Source organism: Python bivittatus, unplaced genomic scaffold, assembly GCF_059951505.1.
Source record: "Python bivittatus isolate LINGU-HERP-01145 unplaced genomic scaffold, Pbiv_v1 ctg000840_np1212, whole genome shotgun sequence".
NCBI lineage: Eukaryota > Metazoa > Chordata > Lepidosauria > Squamata > Pythonidae > Python > Python bivittatus.
Genome location: NW_028277113.1, coordinates 46665652 through 46678357, shown reverse-complemented (window position 1 = coordinate 46678357; position 12706 = coordinate 46665652). Strand labels below are relative to the sequence as shown.

The 12706-nt window shown below is 35.3% G+C and overlaps 1 protein-coding gene across 1 annotated transcript in view; it reads right to left on the bottom strand.

Moving 5' to 3' along the window:
• The window catches only part of NKAIN3 (sodium/potassium transporting ATPase interacting 3), a 179247-nt gene that overhangs the window by 87341 nt on the left and 79200 nt on the right, over nucleotides 1–12706 (bottom strand). Inside the window, exon 2 of the mRNA XM_007421874.3 lies at nucleotides 4497–4634. Coding sequence (XP_007421936.1) covers nucleotides 4497–4634 — 138 coding nt within the window. The remainder of the gene's footprint in view (nucleotides 1–4496; nucleotides 4635–12706) is intronic.

Genomic DNA, 12706 nt, shown 5'->3' with positions numbered 1-12706 from the left:
GGAAGACGTACTGAAGTGGCTAAAATATTAAGGAGTTGTTAAAAAAATGCCTATCTCCACTGTTACTCCAGTTGTACAGTGTATTGTTAACTTCAGTTATGCATCAAGAAAGCCAGATACAGCTCCTGAAATATAGAATTACTCTTACAATCATCCTGACCTAGTCCAGTTCAATTTATGAGTGACAAGTGAAATTACAGATCAAAGCAATAGGATAGAAAATGAAAGTGATTGGCTCAAAATTTACCAGATAATTTCCCAGAGAGAAAGTCTGCCTTATCAGACATTTTACAGCATTTTTTTAAAGTTAGGTAAAATTGGCTTTCTTATTGTTTCTTGACATGTAGGTTGGCTTAACTCCAAGTAATCTGGTTTTACATCTTCTGGGTACTGCATTTTAGACCTTTCTAAAGATTTAGTTTCTTTCCCCCATGAATTTGCTTCTGTCTCTACAGGTTTTTATTATTATACACATTCCAATATAATAAAAGCTTGTTAGATTGTTTAAAATTATAAATGCAAACATGAAATCAATGTATTGGATTGGAAGAAATTGCTTAGGAAGAAAAAAATCATATGTCCACATTAACACATTAAAAAAATATAGTAAAAAGAAAACAAATCAATAATATTACACAACCTATATGTAGCACTCTCTTTAGAAATTCAGGTTGATTAACTGATGAAGTTCTGTTCCTGACCCAATATTATATCAGCTAATTGGCTGCCTGTTAGCTTACAGGTACAATTCAAGCTGCTGGTTATCACCTTTAAAGCCTTACATCCAAGACCATCTTCTCTGAGTTCAATCTGCTCACCAGTAAGATCTAGTGCTGAGAGCTTCCTGAAGATCCCAAATTTGAGGGAATGCCATCTATAGGGACCTGGTGCTCAAGTATTCTCAGTGATGGCCCATCACCTCTGAAACAGCCTACAACAATAATCCAGGCCACCCCCTCCCTATTATATTTTTAAAGAATTATGAAAACATGGGTCCTCAGAAAGGCATGGGGGATATTCAAAGATTCTGTTGCCAACACAGTGACATATCAGGGCCCTGCTGTTGTTTATGTTACTGAGTCTTTATATTTTAATTCTATGTTGTTATTTGTAAGCCACTTGGAAAGTTAAATAAGCCCTTAATTAAGTGGTGTTTGGCCATGGAGATCCATCTTAAGACTTTGAATAGATCATTAAGTCATCTTCTTTTAGAAAAGCTACTTTGACATCTCTCCTTACTTTGCTATTTGTATAGGGGGGACTTACTGAAGGGGCATGTTGCCACCATCAAAATAAAAGTTAAAGCTTTCCTACTACAGCTTTTCCTATAATTAACATGATTATGCAGCTTTCTATATAGAGCAGAATTATGAACTCACAAAGCTTACAGGCCATTCAGTTTCCAGATGTGTTTAGATATGAGATTAGTTTCAACTGATGCTAGGGTAAGTATGTATGTGGGACAGTATGCATGCATGTCTATATAATACATCAATGTTTGTGTACACACACATAAACACACACATGTACACATTAATTCATATGCACACATGTTCAGATACATGCAACACATACAGAACCACAAAACAGATATATTATGTTCTTGCAAAACTGACAGAAAGGGAAAGATTGTAATAGATTGTTAGATTTCATCCTGGTATAGCAATTAATCTCTTCTCTCCAGCAACTCATCCTGTATACACACATACACACACCTTTAAATACTAGGTCTTTTCCTTTTTCAGAACAGAATTTTGGCCAATCTTTTTTGGATTTGAACAATTAGAAAGTCTAGTTCCATGTTTAAATAGCAGATCTGTCTGGCTTCGGAATCACTGATACTCACCTTGCAACTTCAATCCCTTATACAGATCTGAATGAAATCTGATTTGAAATGACCTGATTTGATCTTGTGGAATGGAGTTGATAAATACATGTAGGAAAGTGAAATTGTAGGTTTAATTATGAATTAAAAGGACAAAATATACGTTGGAAAGTATGACCTGGCATTATCTAGGCTTTTGGGGTGAGTATAAAAGAAAGAATTCTTAGGATAGTGATAGCTGCATGTTATTCCAGCAAACAGAGATAACAGAAGAACTGAGGGATGAGTTTTGGAGAAATTTGTACAACATTTTGAATGAGTGTGCTTAAGTGGAAAAAATATATATTTTGTTAAATGAATTGATGGGTGGGAATGAGATGATAGAATACATAAAAAGTAATTGGGCCATTTAGAAATCCAATTATGAATGATAATGTGCCTGATGAGTATCTACTTAGAAAAAGTTCTACATAAGGTATGTTTGTTTTGTGTAATGCAAAAGGATTAAAGGCAAATGTCCTAACATCAAAAAGTGGGGTGAAAGTAGACACAGGTAACTATAGACCAGTCAGCTTCAAATTAATTCTGGACAAAATTTTGGAATAGATTATTAAGCATTTGATCTTTGAGCATTTAGAAAAGTGTGCCTTGCTTGTCAGGAACCAGCAGGGGTTTATCAAAAATCTATCTATCTATCTATCTATCTATCTATCTATCTATCTATCTATCTATCTATCTATCTATCTATCTATCATATTTATATAGCCGCCCATCTCACACAAGGTGAAATCATGCCACAGCAATCTCATCTCTTTTTTTAATAGTGACTAGTTTAGTTAAATGTGAGAATGTGGTGGACATAATATACCTTGACTTCAGCAAAGCATTAAACAAAGTCTCCCTTACATTTTATTAAGGAAGATGGCAAATTATGAGCTAGACCAGGATTCTATTCTAGAATATGGGACAAAGAGCAATGGATATGATAGCAGGAAAAAAATGATAAAAAAACCCAAACTTGTTTAACAGTAGAAAAGATTGTCTCAGGAAGTGGTATAGTGTCCTTCAGTGGAAACTGGAGGGCCATTTATTGAACTTATTTTGGTGAATTCTAAGATAACTCAACATTTGTATAATCTTAAGGGTATAGCTAGAATATCAGTGTATTTAGGTACAAAAGCATGTCCTGCCCTAAATAAAAATATTGGATGTTCCTTGTTTTCTATCTTTTGCTTGAGCTTTCTGGGCTGCTATAATTGATTGAAATAAACTGAAACTTAGGGAGTCTGACATTAAAATATAGTACAGGGCTCAGCAGTTATCTGCACAAGCTCTCCCACGTTTTCAAAGAAGAATACAAAATTTTACCAATCTGAAGCAAGTACCAAAAGTTGGCAAGATTTTGGGATGTCCTGAGATTTCAGGCACGTTCATTTAAAATGGAAATGTCTACTTCTCAACCCTGGCTATAATACAAAATAAATCTGAATGTTTGATTTATTAACATTCACATTCTTATTTTACTTGTTTCTTCCTATTTAGTAATACATTATATGGTCTAGAATGGAAAAACAAAATCTGGAACTAAACAGATTTTAAGGATGCAAATGTTATCTAGGGATAATTCAAACATCCACAGATCAAGGAAATACAGTTAGGTTAAGTTATTAACCTTCATATGGAAAGTTGCTTTTTAAAAAACCCAATTTCAGCTCCTCAAGAATAAAAGACTACTGTTATTCTGTTTAAAATGCCATAATATATTGAGAAATAATAAAGGATGACTTGCATCAGTACCAATATAAGCTTTAAAAGCAGTTTTTATAAAATTCTCTAACAGAAACTCTTAATAAAATAAAATAGAAGAGATTGTCTTTATAACTCAAAATCATTACTGATAAAATTACAAAAAGTTCCCAAATGCTGACATTTCCAGAGGGAAAAACCATAAATGTTCAACCTTTCTGGCCAGCTAAAGCTCAGCAAAATCTGAAGGAAGATAGAATTCCACATGGGTTTAGAATTCCTGATTCCTGGAAGGGTTAAGTCACAGAGATCCCCAGTATGTTTCCACTTCTTATACAAGGACTATGCCTATAATTATGTTATTTCACACAACTGAAACAAAACCCCTTGGTGTCCTATAGTTATTTATTCTTAAAATTGTTATCTTCAATTGTTTTCAGGGTCAGTTACTAATGTCTGCATCAATTCAAAGAAGATGGTTTGAGATGCTTCCCATAAACACATAAATCAATGTGGTTAATAAGTGTGAACTTCCTGGGCAAATTGGATGTAGAATGTATTTAACATGAGGAAAATAAGACATAACAAAGCAAAGAAAGCAAATTATACTTCAAGGCTCTTGTTTTTCAGCAGTACCTTGTCTTTCATAAAGTTGCTGGAAAGACATGAATGGAAAACCCAAGAATTACTTGTCCTTACATTGAAGGCCCTATACTGCTTCCACTCATGCTCACACACTTACATCACCAATTGCTCATAGAACATCTTAATACTAAACACAAAACAATTAGAACACCCATGATAAAAAAGCAAACATACTGAAAAGCTGAACATTAAGCAAGTGGGTAAAAGTTATATTTTTAGGCAGAAAAAATTGGAAAAAGAATTGTAAATGTACTTAAAAAGAAAGTGAAGTAATACTTACCAGAACTATATATCGAGGTCTGTATTGGATGGTTCCAAACAAACCCAAAATAACAGCTATTATATGCAGGAAATTGCCAAGGATGGGAGCCCACTGGAATCCCAGAAAGTCAAAGATTTGTCTCTCCAGTGCAGCTAGCTGTAATTAAAACAAGCCAAATAAATAAATCAGAATTAACCCAGGGTTTCCTTTATAGATAAACCATTATTGACAAGAGCTGATACTTTTGAAAAAGATTGATATCCATTTATAAATCTATTCTTTTTTATTGCATAAACAAATTAGATTGTTACTAATCATAACCGAAAAAATAACATGGACTATATCTAAAATCATGTCAGCAGATATCTACTCTTGTTCTCCTCTTTGCATCTGCAAATTTGTTCCATATAATTTTCTACCCCTACAGTGTGATTAGAATGTGTTCAGCAGTCCTTTAAATTATGTGAATTTTTGGATAACTACCACTCATTTACTAATATTATTTTCTTAGGCAAGGTTCTGGGAGGGATGGTGGTTATTAAATAAATTCTGCACTTTGGTTTCAAAATAAATGATGCAGATGTGATAGTGGGAACTCAACCTGCATCTTTCATTTCCTCCTTAAAGAAACTTCCTCTTTTTCTGGAGTTGCTACCTAGCTACACAATCTCAATAAAATACACATTTGACTTAGAGGTGCCAATCAGCTTCTTCTGACTCAGATGGAAAGGAGAACCAGAGCTTATATTAAGATCTATTCTCCTTTCCATTTGAATGTATCTGAATATGCAAGTTCTTACACTTGACTGAAGGAAGTGATGGACATACCTGTACAAATATCAAATGGAACTGCAATTTTAATTTATCAGTGGGGCAGGCAAATGAGAGTCCACAGCAAGAGAACCACTAAAATCAATTGTACAAATAAAATGTATGCTATTGTACCATATATTGCTTGACCTTAGTGCATAACAGAAGAACTACAGACAGTTTAAGCTACTGATAGCATGTCTATTACTCCCTTTTTTTCTAGCAGGAAACAGAATCTCACATACGGACATACTTGCTCACATCTATATTGAATGGCAATGACTTGCACATATTGACAGTTGGCTAAATAAATGAATACTTGAATAAAACTATCTCCACTATATCAAATGACAATAATTTCATGCTCTTGCTTTCATATTGGTTTCTAACCAAATGTGAATTGGGGTCATCACCAATATGTGATTTATAAAGCATACCAATCTTCACTAGCTCAAATGACAATTTCATGCTCTTTAATATTGATTGAAAAGCAAATGTAAATGGAGGCCACCCCAAAGCAGGGAATGGAACTTGATGGCTTAAATGGCTCCTGCCAGTCCTATGATTCTAAGAATCCCAAAATATAAAGTGTGCTACTTTAGTCTCCAGACTAAATAACTGCTAAAGTCTCACATGCTTAACAAAATGCAATCTTTTAATTTATGGCCTCAGGAACTATGTTCTGTGCAGAGCAGTGAGCTATATCAGGTCGTCTTTATACTGCCTTAAAAAAAAATGGAAAAGTCGATCACAAAAATATGTGCTTACAATTAACTAAAGCAGTAATACTATACACTTAAAGAATAATTGTAAAAACCCCAGTTCAGAAAATAAAAGATGGGGACTTATCTATTATCTGTTAGAATACTCCTAACTGGCTTGTACCATAAAATTTAGAGGGCAAGATAGTCACTGAAAAAATTAAATAGAAGTCATGTTATTTAAACAAAGCAACAATGCATTGGGAATATAGGTCTTTAAAGCCCATTAAAAAAAAAAAGAAACAAGGAAAAGTCACAGAAATGTTCTGCTTTAGTCTGTTCCCTTCACTTCCCCCCCTACCCCCCGCAAAACAAGTTGGGGCCACAACAGAAAATGCCTTATCATGTCATTGCTGAAGAGCTGAACAGATTACAAGTAGTCCCCAGTTTAACGAGTTCCATTCCCAAGGTCTGTCCTTAAATCAAATTTGAATGTAAGCCAAAACAGTATTATTGTATAATATTGTATAAGTAGTATTGTGTAATTAGCTCAAACCATTGTGTATTTAACTCGAATCATTGTGTATTTAACTCATATTTCGCTACAATAGGCTCTGTTCTTAACTATGAATCATCCATAAACTGGGCGTTCTTAACCCAGGGACTACCTGTATAGGACTTATGTATCCAGTTTGTTAGGTTGAAGGGAACAGCAGAAAACCTAATGAGCAAGGGTGTAGCTATCACAATCCTAGAAACTTATTGGGTGCCAGGGTGATGTTCAGAACATTGTCTACCACTCAGTGAGCTGTGAATTACATCATCATTCATACTTGACAATGATATGATGGCAACGGGATATCTCTACAGCTCTGGGGAGTTTTTGTAGTGATACACTTGAAGGCCTCCTAATTACATGAGAACAAACAACTAAAATGTGACCACAAAGGTGAAGAGGTACTTCTCAATGTACATTAGGAGAGCATCTAATTCAAGCAAATAATATTGATGGAGTGAATTTTCACTTGGTTGTGCATTTAGGAACATATAATTTGCTTATACAATATGCATGTTCTCACCTAGATTGGAGTAAATAGATTTAAACTAATTTATTAAGTGCTGGTCTTGACTTAAGAAGCTTTTTATGGCTTGGTATTAAGTTACCTTTAAGACCATATTCTCCTACTAGAATTGACCTGACAAATTTGAATTTGCTGGGAAAAGCAACCTATAGGTCCCCACTTTGGGAAGATGAGGTAGGCTGAGGCTTGGTGATCCTGCTTCTCTGTAGCAGCACTGGCCCTCTGGAAACAATAAAAACACAATAAACCTTAAAACCTAATTAAAAAAACCTAATTAAAACCAAAATTAAAACTGAAAAACATAAAAACCAGGCAAGTGCAAGTCATAGATCAATCAGTATAACCATCTAGCAGGCTCCAAACCATAACCAGATTCCCAGGCCCGTTGACACAACCATATCTTTACAGCCTTTCAAAAGGCAAGCAGGGTTGGGGCCAATCTAACCTCTGGGGGGATGATGTTCCAAAGGGTGGGGGCTACAGCAGAAAGGCTCTCCTCCTGGGTCCTGTCAGATAACCCTCCATAATAGACAGACCCATAATATGCCCTTCCTGCCAGACCTGATGGGATGGGTAGATGTAACTGGGGAGAGACAGTCCTCAAAATAACCAGGCCCCATGCCATGTATGGCTTTATAAGTTATTACAAGCACCTTGAACTGAACTCTGAAGCAGACTGGCAACCAATGCATCTCATGGAGATTGTGTACTACTCTCGTACATGGAAATGCAATCCCATCCTTTCAACTAACCCACTGGAATTCTTGAGTATCTGATCAAATTATAACCATCCATAAACCTCTGCAGAATTGTTTACCTCAAATCCCTTGAAATTTTAATATAAAATTTGTAACAACCATTTCTTCAGCTATAATTTGATTTTCCCTTAGTATTTGTTTCTTTCAGAATGTAAGTTTTAAAATACTTATGATTCAGATTTTGTGACAAATTCCCAAATAAGCATTTTTAATGTAATCAACTTTCACTAGTAGAAGTCTCTTTGCAACACTGTAAAAGGTAGAATTGATGATGTGGGGCTAGCAGCCAGAACTATCATGTAGTATTGATAGAAAAACAGTAGCTTGTTCTCCATTCATCCCTACTGCTTACATCATTTTTCTCAGCATGTTAAGATCATTTTAATGGATTACTATTACTGACTGGTTTCCATAATCCAAGACCCTTCAGTATGTCTTAATCATGAATACACTTTCTTCACAAGTATAGCAAGACTGTGTACCTACAGGTGTGTGCATATTCCCCATCATCTAGAGACCTGAGTTTGTTTTCAAAATGTCAAAATATCCTTGGTACAAATATAGAGTGGCTTTACTTCACACAAAATGGATAAAATATTATTTAAAATAAAAGATTTAAATATCATGCATATTATGTCAAAGAAATGACATAATACCTGAAAATCCTGAGGGCTTACATTGGCAAACTGGATATATGTAGGACTTCTCTTAAGAGCTCTGCAGCTGCTACAGCCAAATATTGGAGAGATTAATTAATGCTTTTAGACTGTAAAGCAAGAGACCCAAAACAGTATGAACATTAAGTTGTTTGTTTTGGCTCTATTGATTCGTGAAATTTTCTCTCCTCATCCTTGTTTTTAACACAAAAAAGAAAAAAAACTGCAGTTGTATCTATCTCATTTCAAAGTTTTTCACTTTGGTCACAGTAATTCACTATTTAATAAATAATTAAAACTGATGGACAGGAAGCACACAGCAAAAACTTCTCAGGAGGATTGTCTCAAAGAATGCCAACCAATTAAGAATCCCATAATCAATCTAGTGTTCTTGTTTCTACATTTTTTTTTCTGATGTGTTTGAATGCGATGATAACATATGTACAGAACAAGCTACAATTAAGTACAAGCATAAATTAGCCTTCTAATTCACAGTTCCTTAGTGGTAGCCACAGAAGGTAGCTAAAATGTTCCATAAATTCATAGCTGGAGAGGGAATAGGGAATGGCTTTGAAGGACGGGAGGAAGAGCTATTACTAAGGCAATGGTCAGATAAGTGAGGCTTGAGCCTGTTCCAAGAAACTAACTTGAAAGAATGTCTCAGACAGGCCCCTCCCTAGTTCACATGAAGTTAATGTGAGGGAGGGGGGAAGCACATTCAGACTGACAAGATTCTGTTACTGTAGCTGTTACAATAAAAGTAGTTCTAGACCTATATGGTATTGGTTTCTTAGTTTGAAGAAACCTTATAGGGCTGGCAATAGCTGAAATAGGACTTCAAGTTGCTTAAGATGAAAGTTTTAATCTCAGCCTTTCTTAGACAATCTGAAATTTGTAATTCAGTTACAACACTATCTCAAACGGATAATGCATTTTTTAAAGTTCCTGTTTATTATAAAAGTAGCAGGTCAATCAAATTATCAAACACAGGACAGGCAAATTACCAGAATCTGAATAGTTATTCCAGTAAGCTTGAATCAAACCATTGCAGACAAGTAAGAATTGGCTAGGAAATACTTCTTTCAGGAACTAGGGATGCTTTCCAGTATGGCACGGGGGGTTACCAGCTAATATAATATGAATGCTTGCTGCCTCTTTATGTTCTTAGGCAATGGAAAGGAGGCTCTCTTTTCTATAATGAACCTCCAGCTACTCATTAAATCTCTGTAAAAGGCATAACAAAAAAGTGAGGAAAAGTTACCAAGCGCTGTTAACAGAACCTTTAAACAACATAGGCACATATTTATTTTTATATATGAATTAATTAAAGTTTAGCAACCTTTAAATATAGGATGGTACCGTAGAAAGATTCAGTTCAGGAAAGTGAAGACCTATGACTATGCTTATAAAGGGAAATAATCCATCTCACCCTGCTGAGCTAATATTGGGATATTTTTTCCTTCTTCAAATGTATAGTTTGATATTGATATTGATTTTGCTATTGCTTTACTACTTTCTCTTGCTTTGGCTCAAAGTTTTTGAAGGACTTTACCTAGAGTTGCTCCAATGATTGAGGTGATTTATCAATTGACTATATAAAGATAAACACCTTTGTTCACAAGGACCACATTTAATCTTCAGTTATCCAGACAGTTATCTGTTATCCAGACAGGAAAGCATGTAAAATTATTTTTTCTAAAGGTAAGTCAATTGTTTATTTCTTCTGATGTGAACCTGATGGATTGTGTTAGCTGCAGGAAATAATTAACATTCAGTTAACATCAGAGGTTTGTAGCCCTTTAAAAAAATGCAAGACAGATGGTTCATTGAAAGCTGCCTTATTCCAAATCACCTGCTTCAGTATTGTCTGAATGATTCAGTGATTCTCAGCAACTTGAAAATGTGTGGACTTCAACTCCTGGAATTTCCCCAGCCAGCGTGGATTATACCTTGTTATCCCATTTCCCGTTTTTTGTAAGCCATCTTGAACTTTAAAGGAAAGCTTGGATATGTAAATATGGTAGGTAAATAGATAAATTAAGTGCTTATATTGCTGAAATGAAAGCAGCTAAAATTAAAATGTTAATGAAAACTATTGGTTAAATTGCAGAAAAGCTAGCATTAATAAATTAAGTGTTAATAAAACTGTAACTCTTAGGCTGCTCTGAAAAAAAATTACAATCTAAAACTTGGGTCACTAATATTAGGCAATATTAAATAAAATAACAAAACAATGTCTTACCATTAAGTAAAATTATATTTATGAGCTTATTCTGCTTGGGAACAGTCAAGTGTCATGGTAAAAGGCCATGTATTGTTCCCCATAAGTTTTAAACTCTGCTTATAATATGTAAGCAAATATAGTGATATCAGAAAATCTTAAATATGTTTTTAAATGCATTTGTGTTACATTATTTACTTATTCATTTTGCAGGGCTTATAGGCTACTCCAATCACAGACTCTGAACAAAAACATTGCTCCCTCCAAATGTTTTTCGAGCTATAAATAATATTATATTGGAATGATTTGCTTATCAAATAACATTGTTACAGTAAATGAAATTTATTCTAGTTTGCAGTTTGTAAATAAAAGAATCCCCAAGCAGTAACTCTTTATAATTAATTTAATCTAATTGAATCTTAATTTAATCGAGTCAGACACAGCTTCAAGATGTAAGAGCAATAAAGGCAAATCAGATATTGCACTGGGGAATAGCAGTATCTAAATGAGTTGTGCCTTCATCATCTCTGTTAGACTATGTAGGGCTGCCTTGAAGGTGACCCAGAAACTGGTGCCAGCTGGGTCAGCAGAATATCTTCTATTTGGCAAGAGCTACACTGGCTGCAGATAAGAATTCCAGGCCCAATTCAAGGTGCAGATTGTTACCTATAAAGCCACATATCACCTTATCTAGGTAAATACATGATGTAGATAGGATAAGATGCTGCAGGTACCTGCCCCAAGAAAGATCAGGGAGGGAGAAACCAGAAAAATGGCATTCTGATGGCAGGTCTCTCATTCTGGCACAGCTTACCCTCTGAGGCTGGGGTAATTCTTACCCTTTTATCTTTTAGGAAACAAATGAAAACCTTTTTTTGCAGGGCTTTTGGGAAGTGAATTTTAAAGAAGAGGGCAACAGAGTTTGTAAATATTTTAATTACTGTAATACTTATGGATTTTATGGGTATTTTTAAAGTACTATTCATAAAGTGCCTGAGTAGTTTGAGTAGGTGGCATACAAGTAAGTCTAATAAAGAAATATATACAGTGGTACGTCTAGTTACGAACGCCCCTCCTTATGAATTTTTTGAGATACGACAGGCTCTGGCCCCAAAAATTTACCTCGACATGCGAACTCCGCCTCTACTTATGAACCGGATCCGCGGCCATTTTCCCTGCTGCCACGCGGTCGTGGCTTCCTGTGGGCGAGATCGCAGTAGCATGGAGACATTCGGTGAGGCTTGTGGTGTGTTTTGTGGCATTTGGAAGGTTTTTGTGGCGTTTGGAAGGTTTTTGAGGTTTAAAAATAAAATGCATATGTTTCAGAACTGTTTAGCCGTATTTACATTGAACCTTATGGGAGAAATTTACCTCGGGGTGCGACCAAATTCGGAGGGCGGATTAGCCGTATTTACATTGAACCTTATGGGGAAATTTGCCTCGTGGTGTGACCAAATTCGGAGGGCGGAACGGATTAACCGTATTTACATTGAACCTTATGGGAAAATTTACCTCGACTTGAGACCAACTCGAGTTGCAACCAGAGTCGCGGAACGGATTAAGTTCATAACTAGAGGTACCACTGTACTATTGCCTTCATAAAACTAGCTGTGTGCCATATTCCTCCTGATGGCTCTAACTGTGTAAAAGTGAAAAGAATGATAAATCCTTGATAATGTGGCCAGAATACTTATGTACAGGCTGAAACTATCTGGAAACCTTTCTTCTCATGTCTGCAGAAACTTGCTGCACAAATTTTATGTTAAGCATCCCTTAAAGCAGACTTCCCTTCCTAGATACAGAACAGCAGGCAATAGAAAAGTAATTAAATGCTCTGTGATAATATGGACATCATGAGATGGGAAATGCTGAATGAAATTCTGATCATCTTCACTATTATAGCACTGAATCCTGATTTCCTCAAGAAGCGCAAAGTAGGACACATCAGTTTATCATCATAACAGTAATGTGTACTGTCAAGTATGCTACTATGCTTCCTT